General features: G+C 35.7%; 2 protein-coding genes across 7 annotated transcripts in view; one reads left to right on the top strand and one right to left on the bottom strand.

Moving 5' to 3' along the window:
* The window catches only part of gabrr3a (gamma-aminobutyric acid type A receptor subunit rho3a), a 41,069-nt gene that overhangs the window by 15,679 nt on the left and 11,953 nt on the right, over positions 1–13,437 (top strand). Inside the window, 4 exon segments of the mRNA NM_001128760.1 lie at positions 4,586–4,653; positions 6,914–7,137; positions 8,715–8,797; positions 11,539–11,676. Coding sequence (NP_001122232.1) covers positions 4,586–4,653; positions 6,914–7,137; positions 8,715–8,797; positions 11,539–11,676 — 513 coding nt within the window.
* Positions 1–13,437, bottom strand: part of hhla2a.1 (HERV-H LTR-associating 2a, tandem duplicate 1) — a 67,660-nt gene that overhangs the window by 44,401 nt on the left and 9,822 nt on the right. For 2 of the 6 annotated variants that reach the window (XM_087269456.1, XM_087269459.1), the window contains exons 2-3: positions 9,485–9,522; positions 6,882–7,158 (exon numbers count right to left, since the gene is read on the bottom strand). In XM_087269456.1, coding sequence (XP_087125582.1) covers positions 6,882–6,924 — 43 coding nt within the window. In that variant the 5' untranslated portion in view covers positions 6,925–7,158; positions 9,485–9,522. The remainder of the gene's footprint in view (positions 1–6,881; positions 7,159–9,484; positions 9,523–13,437) is intronic. The other 4 variants (XM_087269455.1, XM_087269458.1, XM_087269457.1 and 1 more) reach the window with 2 other exon arrangements.

Genomic DNA, 13,437 nt, shown 5'->3' with positions numbered 1-13,437 from the left:
TTTTCTTCTTTTTTTTAAATAATTCCAAATGATGTTGAACAGAGCAAGGAAATTTTCACAGTATGTCTGATAATATTTATTCTTCTGGAAAAAGTCTTATTTGTTTTATTTCGGCTAGAATAAAAGCAGTTTTTACTTTTTTAAACACCATTTAAGAAAAATTATTAGCCCTTTTAAGCTATATTTTTTTCTCGATAATCTACAGAACAAACCATCATTATACAATAACTTCCTAATCACCCTAAACTGCCTAGTTCACCTAATTAACCTGTTTAAGCCTTTAAATGTCACTTTAAGCTGTATAAAAGTGTCTTGAAAAATATCTAGTCAAATATGGTTTACTGTCATCATGACAAAGATAAATAAATCAGTTATTAGAGATGTTATTAAAACTATTATGATTAGAAATAAGTTTAATAAATAATAAAAAACAAAACACATTAATGCCTTACAGTTCAGTAAATCTGTCAGATTACTTGAGAAACTACTCCTGCTAATTCATAAAGAAGTCACTTTAGAGGAAAGAGTCATTGCTGTTGTCAGAATCATTGGTTATATTTGCTTTACTAAAAGATATAGTTGATAGGAGTCATTAGTTTGAAAAAAAGAATCAGATTCATTTAATCGCAGAGATGCCCAAAGTAGGGTCTGCGGGCTAAAGTTGGACCATGGTAACCTTTGATTTAGCCCGCCATCCCATCTGAGAAGAGAGGGAGAATGTTGAGGATAGTTTAGAGATTATCCTTTCAAAACTAAGACAACTGTTTGTTTGTTTGTTTTAACGTTAAAAGCTAACTGAAATTGAATGCTACAATTAAGCTGTGTAAATTAATCAGATTTAGTTTAAATGTACATACTGTCACCCGACAGGTAGAGGACAAATGAAGGCAAAGGCAGATTCTGCATGACTAGTGTATTCAGCATTGAGCTCCACTGTTATAAATGTGATTGTTTTTGTTTTCCTTGCAATCAGATACTATTTTAGAAGTTTTACTGCATTAGTTAAGCATTAATTTAAATTAGCATTTAAATTAATGTTTTTCAAAAAATTAGGAAATAACCCATGGCATCTTTAATGCAATATAGTTTGTTATTTTTACCTTCGGCCCGCGGCTCTCAATGATATTTGGTTTTTTGCTACACTAAATCCAACCAGATGAAAAGAGTCATCAGTCTGTGATGTGAATCAGATACACTGATTTTGTTATAAGTTTTTCACTCAATAAAAACAACTGGCTCATAAGAGTCATCAGCTTGTGATGTGAATCAGATTCACTGATTACACTGTAAGTTTTTGAACAACTCAGAAGAGTCATTTGCAAAAAAAAAAGATTTAGCTCATAAGAGTCATTAGAATGTTACGTGAATCATATTAACTGGTCACATTGCACGTATCTGATTAACTAAAAAACAGTTCATAGCAGTCATTAGCTTGTAAAATAAATCAGATTCATTGATTGTGTACTATTTGATTCGCTAAAAATAAAACGTTCATACAAATCGTTAGTTTGGAATGAGAATCAGATTCACAGGTTGCACTGTAAGTGTTTAATTCACTAAAATAGTTTGTCAGAGTCATTAGCTTGTTATGTGAATCAATTTCACTGGTCACATTGCATGTATTTGATTCACTAAAAGAACCACTTCATTTACAGTAGTCACCTAGTTTGTAACATGTTTTATATTATACATATATTTGTATAATATTTTTAATATACAAAAAAGAATCAATTCATAAGAATCATTACCCTGTGACAAGTTAAACTTGACTGCTCAGTATGAATTAGATTCACTAAAAACACCCAGCTCAAAAAGTGTCATCAGCCAGATTCACTGATTATACTGCTTATTACTGGTTTATTAGCTTTTGACCAGCTCAGAAGAGTCATGAGTAAAAAAAATAGCTCATAAGAGTCATTAGCATAGTATGCGAGTCAGATTCACTAGTCACACTGCAAGTATCTGATTCGCTAAAAGAACCAGCTCATAAGAATCATTAGCTTGTGACAGAAATCACAGGTGATTGCAAAGTATGTATTTGATTCACTAAAAACAACCAGCTCAAAATCTGTAATCTGAGCCAAATACACTGATTATTCTGTAAGTTTGTGACTCAATAACAACAACTAGCTTATAAGAATCATAAGCTTGTAGTGTGAATCAGATTTACTGATTGAACTAAGCATTTAACTCTGTAATACAACCAGCTCGTAAGAGTCATTAGCTACTAAGATGAATCAGATTCACTGGTCACTCACAGCTGCATGTATCAGATTCACTAAAAGAACCAGACCATTCAATTAAAACAACTAGCTCATAAGAATCATCAGCTCAAAATGTGAATCATATTCACTGATTATGCAGCAAGTGATTCATAAGAATCATTAGCATGTGACAGAAATCACACTTGATTGCTTGGTATATATTTGATTCACTAAAACAAAAAGAGTCACCAGTCTATGATATAAATCATTATAGCTGCGTCCCAAATCGCATACTTATGCACTATTCTACGCCATTTTGTAGTATAAATAGTGTAAGTAGTGTGTTCACACTGAAAACTCTTAAAATAATAAGTGCACTTTAATTACCCGGATGATGCACTCATTCAGTCGCTAAAATGAAGTGTGTAATGATGGACACTTCACGCACTCAACGACCGCAGGTTTGCTTACGTAGCGTAAGGGGCGGAGCTATCAGACGCACATGTTGGATAACTTTATTTATTTTGGATGGAGAAAGCAAAATTCTCCTACGAGAGTGATTATATCGCCTCCCGATGGTGAATGTGGCAATACTCACGATAGGTATTATTTGATAATTCGGTCGTTTATTTCACTGATTTGGCAACTGTCAAACATCATCAGGGAAACGGTTTGAATTTCCGTTTAGTAAAAAAACATAAGTGTGCCATTTGGGACGCCACTACATACATGTACTATCCTGTTGAGTGTGTAAGTGCATAAGTACATAGTGCATGAGTGCATAGTGTATAGTGTGCCATTTGGGACGCAGGTGAATTCAGACATACTACTCTGCTCGCATACTGATTTTAGCGTACTATGTAGTGGAAGTATGCGGTTTCGGACGCAGCCATTTACTGATTATGCTGTAAGACTCATAAGAGTCATTTGCTTGTTACATGAATCAGATTCACCGGTCACAATGCATGTGTTTAATTCATTAAAAGCACCATTACATAAGAGTCATCAGCTTGTGATGTGTATCTGATTCACTTGTCATGCTGTAAGCTTTTGACCAGCTCAGAAGAGTCATATGCAAAAGAGAATGAACTCTAAAGGGGCTTTAGTATGTTATGCGAGTCAGAGTCACTAGTAACATTGCATGTACCTAATTCACTAAAACATCCAGTTCATAAGAATCATTAGCCTGTGACAGAAATCACACTTGATTGCTTGGTATTTATTTGATTCACTGAAAACAAGGATCAAAGGAGTCATCAGTCTGTAATGTGAGGGAATACACTGATTATGCTGTAAGTTTTTGACTCAATAATAACAACCAGCTCATAAGAATCATAAGCTAGTAGTGTGAATCAGATTTACTGATTGAACTAAGTATTTAACTCTGTAATACAACCAGCTTGTTAGAGTCATTAGCTACTAAGATAAATCAGATTCACTGGTCACTCACCGCTGCATGTATCAGATTCACTAAAAGAACCAATCAATTCAATTTAAACAACTAGCTCATAAGAATCATCAGCTCAAGATGTGATTTAGATTCACTGATTATGCTGTAAGTGATTCATAAGAATCATTAGCATGTGACAGAAATCACACTTGATTGCTTGGTATGTATTTGATTCACTCAAAACAAAAAGAGTCAAAAGAGTCACCAGTCTATGATGTGAATCAGATTCACTGATTACGCTGTAAGACTCATAAGAGTAACATGCTTGTAACATGAATCAGATTCACTGATCACAATGCATGCATTTAATTCACTAAAAGTATCATTACATACATTTGTGATTTTAATTACTCACTAAAAAGAACCAGTTACAATCAAGTTTTTGACTCTGTAAAACAACTAGCTCATGAGAGTCATTAGCTTCTTCCATGAAATAGATTCACTGGTCACTTACTGCCGCATACTTTATATCTGATTTACTAAAAGAACCAGATCATGAGAATCATTGGCCTTGATTGCTTAGTTTACATTTGATTTAATAAAAACAACCAGCTCAAAAGAGTCATTTAGTCTATGATGTGAATCAGATTCAATGATTACGCTGTAAGACTCATAAGAGTCATTTGCTTGTTGCATGAATTAGATTCACTTATAACAATGCATTTAATTCACTACATGTACATAAGAGTTATTACATAAGAGTCATTAGTTTGTGATTTGAATCAGACTCACTGATTGCTCGTTCACTAAAAAGAACCACTTACACTCATCAACTTATGATGTGAATCACATTCTCTGGTCATGCTGCCTGTTATTGCATCAAAAGGAAGATCAACCACCATAAAAGTCAACAGTTTGGTTTGTGTTTTTCATTTTAAGCATGATCTTCCTCATTTCTGCCCACATTTCTTCTGTTTGTGACACTGGTCAGGTTCGGCTATTCCAGTGGGCATCGATGTGCAAGTGGAGAGCATTGACGGCATTTCAGAGGTCAATATGGTGAGTGTCTGCTCTTTTATAAATTACTTCTAACCTTTAACCTGTCGTTGAGCTCTGCACGCCTTCAACTCTCAGCGCTCGTCACACATCAAGCTTAAATCCTCAGTCATTTAAACAGATTGGATTCACCACTGAGGCAGAGGGCAAAGGTGAAAATCATCACGCAGCAAAGACTATGAACATGTGCAGAATAGCATGCTAAATCCATTGAGGTGTTCATGTGGGATTCATCATGATGTTCTCAAGCACATTTCTATTATATTTGCTTTTATGTTATGTTTGTGCATTATTTTTTTGCTTGCTTTAGAAATTAAACACCTGATCTTGGAATTGCTACACTGTAAAAAGCGATTAGTTGAATTTACTTAAAAAAGAGAGAGTAAACCCGTTGCTTGATTATTAAGTAAACAAATTATGTGCGTAGTTATAAAGTTAAGTTGAAGGGTTTAATGACTTTAAGTAAAATCAAGTTGTTGCTTTAAAGGCAATGGGTTTACTCACTTTTTTAAAGTAAACTTACTGATCGCTTTGTACAGTGTAGTTTAGAATAATGCAGAAAACCCTTTTTATTAGATTTTTCTGTTATAAGACACATTTCTTTCTATTTTTGCTCTGCGTACTATTTATTTTTTCATCTATGCAAGTTGTATTTCGATTTTTGTTTCTTAATATTATTTTAGTGCTGCACAAAAATGAATGGCAAATAATCGCATCTTGTAGAGCCATAATTTGCATTAGAAAGTGAGCTTAATTTGCAGAATGGTTTGCCCCGTCTTTACAGTTTACATGCTGATATGTTTAGTTTTGTACATTTGCAGATTTCACCTCTATTCCTTTGTTTGTAATGTTTGGAAAGAATTGGAAAGAAACCAGAGTCAATTTATCGCCCGACATTCTGATAGTACAGCATCCAAATGTTTGTTTTGACTTAAAATATGTGTGTTTACTGTGTATAGTTGTTATGTATATATCAATACACACATGCATGCATGTATTTGAGGAAATGTTCATTTATATTTAGATATAAAATTTAAATGAATATGATTCAAATTAAATATAAATTTAAACATCTATGTAACAATGGCTTTGGGGAATTTAGTTTTAATGTATGTGTGTGTGTGTATCACAGACACACACACACACACACACTCACCGGCCCCTTTATTAAGTACATCTGTCCAACTTTCTAATCAGCCAATCACATGGGAGAAACTTAATGCATTTAGGTATGTCAACATGGTCAAGACAATCTGCTGCAGTGACTTTGAATGTAGCATGGTTGTTGGTGAAAGAAGGGTGGGTCTTAGAAACTGCTGATCTACTGGCATTTTCATGCACAACCATCCGTGATATCCAGTGATTGGCAGTTCTGTGGGTGCAAATGCCTTGTTGATGCCAGAGGTCAGAGGAGAATGGCCAGACTGGTTTCAGCTGATAGAAAGACAACAATAACTCAAATAACCACTTGTTACAACCGAGGTCTGCAGAAGAGCATCTCACCAGACATCAATACAATAAAGCACCTTTTGGATGTGGTGGAATAGGAGATTCGCATCATGGAAGTGCAGCCGACAAATCTGCGGCAACTACGTGATGCTTTCATGTCAAAATTTACCAAGATCTCTGAGGAATATTTTCAGTACCTTGTTGAATCTATGCCACGAAGGATTAAAAGGCAGTTCTAAAGGCAAAAGGGGTCCAACTCAGAACTAGTAAGGTGTATCTAATAAAGTGGCCGGTGAGTGTGTGAGTGTGTATATACATGTATAAAATACACACACATATACTGTCAAAACAAACTTTTATTTCAGATGTGATTAATCATGATTAGTTTTTGCCCAGCACTAATTATTCTATTTATTGTCCTTTTACTAAGTTTTGTTTAATTTTTTGTTCCTTTTTATTTTCACATTCTCAAGCTATATTTTTCTACTTCTCATTTTATTCCTCCTAAGTACTAATATGCATTTATTTATTTTTTTATTTTTTTATTTGTAGAATTCTTTTACTTACATATTTTTTTATTTTACTCAAGCAACAATTTAGATTTATTTTATTGACTTTTTTATTTACATTTTTTTATAAATTTAATTAAATTAAATTAAATTAAATTAGTTCACAATTGGAAGTAGGTGTGTTAGGCAGTGAAAACAAATATTTGGCAGCAGGTATAATCATATATACACAATAACAATGAAAGTATTAGGGAGTGTCTAATGCAAACTCACCAGATGCGCTCTCATGTCTTTTGTGGGCATAGGACTTCACCATGACACTGTATCTCAGGCATTACTGGCAGGACGACAGGCTGGCCTTCCCCTCCAGCAATAACAAGAGCCGAACATTTGACGCGCGGCTGGTGAAAAAGATCTGGGTGCCAGACGTCTTCTTTGTTCACTCCAAGCGTTCCTTCATTCATGACACCACCATGGAAAACATCATGCTCAGAGTCTTTCCAGACGGGAACATTCTTTACAGCGTCAGGTACCGCATCAAGCCTCTTTTCTGAAACCAGATGTTTTCACAAGAGCTGTGAAGCTGGCAGTTTCCCTGGGGCGTTTAGACATTTCACAAGGAAGAAATGAGCTGTTTTAAGATCTCTACCGTTCAAGTAAAGTGTGTGATGAAAGGCACATCCACCCAAATATAAGAAAAACAGTCATTGCCGCCATTTATTCCACCTCGTTTCATTCCAAACCTGTCTGAACAACTTTCTTTTGTGAAACACAATATTTGATATTTTGAGGAATTCTCCACACCACAAAGGTGCATATTAAGGGTCCTTATTCTACGCGCTGTCGAAATTCTTAATTCTGATTGATTGCAAGTATTCAATGCACAGGTCAATTTTGACCATAGCATGGGCGTTGCTAGGCCTATTTTAGGGAGGCTGTAGCCCCCTATATTTCTACTCAGACCCCCTAAATCCTTTTCACATGTGATGTTTTTCAAGTGACAAGTGCGAGAGGGTTTCCTTCATTTTCTATGGCGTCTGTCGTAATCAGGTAACCATCAACTGTTTTCTCGGAGGATGACAAATGGATAAATCATTGCTGCAGCTCCGATGCAAGTTCATGGAGAAAAAGCACTGCAGTGTTTGGGTGCACTGTGTTTGTCTCAGGTAAATTAGTCTGCCGTCACTACTGAAATGTGTAAATTCCATACAAAGTGTGAAGCAGATTGGTTAGTTCTACTTGCATGAACCGTGATGCGCTCGCGCCATTCAGAAAAGCTCAGATGTTTTTTAACTAGGTGTACCTGGAAAATGTGTGCGTGTCGTGTGCGGTGCTTGCACACCGCATGCGTCCATTGAAAACGACAAACTTACACCCTAAGCTTATCAGCATTCCTTCCAAGGCGCACGCTTAGCAGCCACATTTTAATAAAACTATAGCTCTCATACCAAAACTTTATACCGAATCTGATTTTTAATTGATATTGACACTGGTGTTCGGTCAATAAATATTTACTTATATCGCATGTCTTTGGATTGGAAAGCACTGGAGTTTCCCCCACAGGGGGGTACAGGTATAGGTGATTTGAATAAGTACTGTATGTGTGTGAATGAATGTGTATGGGTGTTTCCCAGTACTGGGTTGCAGCTGAAGGGCATCCGCTTTGTAAAACATACGCCAGAATAGTTGATGGTTCATTCCGCAGCGGTGACCCCTGGTGAATAAAGGTACTAAGACGAAGGAAAATGAATGACTGAATGAATGTTAATTCCATTATTAAAATAAAGAAATACTTCCAACCTTTTAGTGAACATTATCAGCGCACATCTGCATCTCATTTAGGTTTCACAGAGGAAAGTCACATTCCCCTTTATTTACTTTAACTGACAAATGAGGTGTGGTGTTTTCTCAATGCTCCTGATTAGTTGGACGAGTTGTAATTTTCCAAGAAGTGCCCGGCCCGTGTACACTGCAAGTGTCGACTTGTGTGTGTGATCAGGTGTGCATAAGGAAACTTTTCAGCTCAATTCTTCTGAAACCTTTGTTAAACGTGTGTGTGTTGGGACAGTTTCAGTGTGTTTGTAAGTGATATGTTATGAACTGCAGAATCACAGTGACGGCCCTCTGCTCCATGGACTTCAGCCGCTTCCCACTGGACACACAGAACTGCTCTCTGGAGCTGGAGAGCTGTGAGTATGAGCATGAGTATGTGTGTGTGTGTGTGTGTGTGTGTGTGTGTGTGTGACAGAGAGAGAGAAAGAGAGACAGAGAGAGAGAGAGAGAGAGAGAGAGAGAGAGAGAGAGTGTAAGCATCTGTCTGTATGTGTGCGAGAGTAGGAGAGTGTGTCTGCATGTGTGTGTGCATCACTCTCTGAATAAGAGAGTGAGTGAGTAAACACCTGTTTCAGTGTGTGTGTGTGTGTGTGTGTGTGTGTGTGTGTGACCGTCTGAGAGTCTTTCAGTGCTTGTGTGCAACCATCTGTCTGCATGTGCGTCTATGCATGTGTATTTGTGTGTATGTGAGCATGTGTCTATGTGTCTGTGAGTGAGAAAGAGAGAGAGAGAGAGAGAGAGAGAGAGAGAGAGAGTGTGTGTGTGTGTGTGTGTGTGTGTGTGTGTGTGTGTGTCTATGTATGTGTGTATACTGGTTTAGCTTTACCTTTACAATGACTGTGGAAATGTAATGTATCTGTGTATGTGTGTGGGTGTGTGTGTGTGTGTGTGTGTACACTCCACAATAAGTACCAACACAGGACAAGGAAATCATTAACCAAAGCACTTGTTCTCAGTACACCTGTAAATACACCCTAAATCCTCTGTTGTGATAAAGAGACATTGTCACCCAAAATTGAACTGTTCTGTCATAATTTACTCACCCTCATGTTGTTTCAAACCCCCATGACTGACTTTCTTTCTGAAACATAAAAAGAAGACATTTCACAGAATGTTCACACTGCTCACTACATGAGTGTTTGCTTTAATCCCTCAAATCTTTAACATGCACAAAATCACACACTACAATATCTTATTAAAGTTGCCCTGTAGAACCTTGAAATATATATTCACTGTGTTGATATAATTTCCAGTAAAACGGTAAGGGCATGGCATATTGAGCAGCCAATCCCCTTTTAAAAACAGCCAGTAGTATTTGGTTTGTATTACTTCTCCACCAGAATCTATTATTAATATATGCTCTTAATGTCCTCCATATTGCTAGAAATTTTTTTAATTCAGTGCAAAATTTAAAGGTAGCACAGAAGCTCAGTGGTTAGCACTTTCACCTTACAGCAAGGTCGCTGGTTCGAGTCCCAGTTGGGTAAGTTGGCATTTCTGTGTGGAGATTGCATGTTCTCCCTGTGTTGGCGTGGGTTTCTTCTGGGTGCTCGGTTTCCCCCACAGTCCAAAGACATGCACTATAGGTGAATTAGGTAAACAAAATTGGCCATAGTGTATGACAGTAAATGTGAGAGTGTATGGGTGTTTCCCAGTACTAGGTTGCGGCTGGAAGGGCATTCACTGCGTAAAACATTTGCTGGAACAGTTAGTGGTTCATTCCGCTGTGCTGACCCCTGACAAATAAGGGACTAAGCTGAAGGAAAACCAAATGAAAATGCCAACCTAGCAAGGCTTGAACCAGCAACCTTCTTGCTGTAAGGTGACAGTGCTACTCACTGCTCCACCACTAGTTAATTCATTTATTCATTACTAAATTAATTAAAATTAAATTAAATAAAACTAAACAAAAAACTAAAAGTAAAATAAAATAAAATTTGATTAAATTAAAATAAATAAATAACTAATAAATAAATAAATATATAAAACAAAACTAAAAAAACAAACCAAATAAAATGAACAAAACAAAAACAAAACTAAAATTAAATTAATAAATAAAATTAAAAAAAAACTAAACTAAATAAAATAAAGGGCGGCGCGCTGTCGCCTCACAGCAAAAAGGTCAATGGTTCGAACCTAGGCTGGGCCAGTTGGCATTTCTATGTGAAGTTCTCCCTGTGTTCGCACGAGTTTCCTCCAGGGTGCTTTGGTTTCCCCCACAAGTCCAAAGACATGCGCTATTCGTGAATTAGAGAAGCTAAATTGTCTGTAGTGTATGTGTGTGAATGATTTCCCAGTGATGGGTTGCAGCTGGAAGGGCATCCGCTGTGTGAAACATGTGCTGGATAAGTTGACAGTTCATTCCACTGTGGCGACCCCAGATTAATAAAGGGACTAAGCCAAAAAGAAAATGAATGAATGAATGAAAACAAAACTAAACAAAAAAACTCAATTAAATTAATACATTAAAAATCTACCCTTGGCAAATTCTGTTACTTTTAAATTAAAGGCTACTTACACTCAAAGCTTTTCCCAAAAGATAATGAGACGATGTACAAAAGGCAGAATTGTGGAAAAAAAATTAACAATTTTCAGCTTTTATTTGTGGTATGAATAATTTCGGACTTGACTATATATAAATAACGAACATTCACTAGTCACAGATTTAATCAAGTCACTCACTACAGTCATTATATATTATTTCAATACCTGTCGATAGCTGAGCAGCTTGAACATTCTTCAAAACATTCCTTACATACAAGTAAGAACTAGAAAAAAAAAGTCCTAAGCATTTGAAACGACATGATGATGATGACACAACATTCATTTTTGGGTGAATGCTCTTTTAATATTAAAGTGACAGTTATATCCTATTCAGAATAATGCTTCTTTAGTTACTCAGCAACAGTCTGATTGATAATCTAATTCATATCTGTCTCTTTCATGGATAACTGCATGTGTTTGAGCTTTAGAGGAGAGATGATGGAGCGCTGTATGTTGAATGCTCTGTATTCTCTCCTCTGAGGACTGACGCACATGCATCTTCACAGAGAGTTTTGTGGTCTCACTCGTCCTCCTTTTCTTTGCTCTCTTGAAGACGCGTACAATGAGAACGACCTCATGCTCTATTGGAAGAATGGGAACGATTCATTAAGGACTGACGAGATTGCACTCTCGCAGTTTTTTATTGAAGAATTCCACCCTTCCTACGGGCTTGCCTTCTACAGCAGCACCGGTATGTGTGCTTCACTGCATCCCAAACGCTTTTATCACCGGAATAACATGTGCTTTATCACAGCTATCAAACAGAGAGGCCAGATTTTTCTATATCTTGTGCTTAATTTCATAGGTTATAGATGTGCAAATTTTTATTAAAGGAATGCTAATCTTTTTTGCGTAAATGTTTCAAGAGTTAAACAGTTGAGTTTTACCATTTTGGAATCCATTCAGCCGATTCCGACTTTTAGCTTAGCTTAGCATACATCATTGAATTGGATTAGACCATTAGCATCGTGAATTTTGAAATTATCCTATTTAAAGCTTTACTAATCTGTAGTTACATTTTGTATAATGATAATTGAAAAATTATTTGTTTAAATAATTATTTATAACTATATTCTCTTTCTGTAGTAATAAACACAGCTGTTGCGGCATGGTACAGCAGCAAATTTCCTTGATTATTACACCAGAATAAGAGTATAGTACCTAGTCTAGAGAATAGCAACTTTTTACACTTTCGATCAGTCTTAATACATGATGTAGCTACTAAAAAGTCAAGCTTTAAACAGGAATATTATTAAAACTATTTGGTCATTATGAGTGAGATGCTAATGGTCTAATCTGATTCAATGAACTATGCTAAGCTATAAGCTAAAGTTTTCTCTTTAGACCCAGAGACTGGCTGAATATTCTCAAAAGCTCAACTGTTTAGCTCTAGGGAAGCTTTTCCCAAAAAAAGAGGAGTGTTCCTTAAAATATGTAGATTTAAAATTGTTGAATATAGTCAATTCAGCTGTTATTTTACAACTTCTCTACAGTTAAACAGTTGAGTTTTACCATTTTTGAATTCATTCAGCTGATTCAGACTTTTAGCTTAACATAAATCATTGAATCTGATTAGACCATTAGCATCTTGCACAAAAAAAGAGAACAATTGAAATTATCCTATTTAAAGATTCAATATTCTGTAGTTACATTGTGTAATATGACGTAAATTATATGTTTTATCATTTAACTATACTCTTTTTATGGCAAAATAAATAAAGTAGTTGCGGCATAGTACGGCAGCAAAGTTCATTGATTATTACGCTGGAATGAGAGTATAGTTCTTAACCTAGAAAATGGCAACTTTATACACTTTCTTAATACATGATGTAACTACTGAAGAGTCAAGCTTTACATAAAAAAATACCTAGACTCTTTGGTAATTTTTGGGTGAGATGGTAAAGGTCTAATCTGATTCAATGATCTATGCTAAGCTAAGCTAAAGTTCTCTCTTCAGACCCAGAGACTGGCTGAATATGCTCAAAAACCCAACAGTTTAGCTCTAGGGGGGGCTGTAAAATAAGCCTATTTTCAAAAAAAGTGTAGATTTAAAATTTTTGAAAATAGTCAATTCAGCTGTTATTTTACAACTTTCCTATAGTTAAACAGTTGAGTTTCACCATTTTTGGATCCATTCAGCTGATTCACTTTTAGCTTAGCTTAGCATAAATCATTTAATCGGATTAGTTCATTAGCATCTTGCACAAAAAAAAAAAATTGAAATTATCCTATTTAAAAATTAATTATTCAGTAGTTACATTGCGTAATACAACCGATTATATGTGAATTATTCATTTTTTTATAATTGTATAACTATATACTCTTTTACTGGCAAAATAAATAAAGTTGGTGCGGCATAGTACGGCAGCCAAAAAGTTCTTTATACATTTTCTTAAGCTTAAATAGGAAAAATTATCTAAACCCTTTGGTCATTTTTGAGTGAGATGCTAAT

This window comes from Danio rerio, chromosome 10 (assembly GCF_052040795.2).
Source record: "Danio rerio strain M-AB ecotype USA chromosome 10, GRCz13ab, whole genome shotgun sequence".
Classification (NCBI taxonomy): Eukaryota; Metazoa; Chordata; class Actinopteri; order Cypriniformes; family Danionidae; genus Danio; species Danio rerio.
This window is presented reverse-complemented; position numbering and strand designations above follow the sequence as displayed.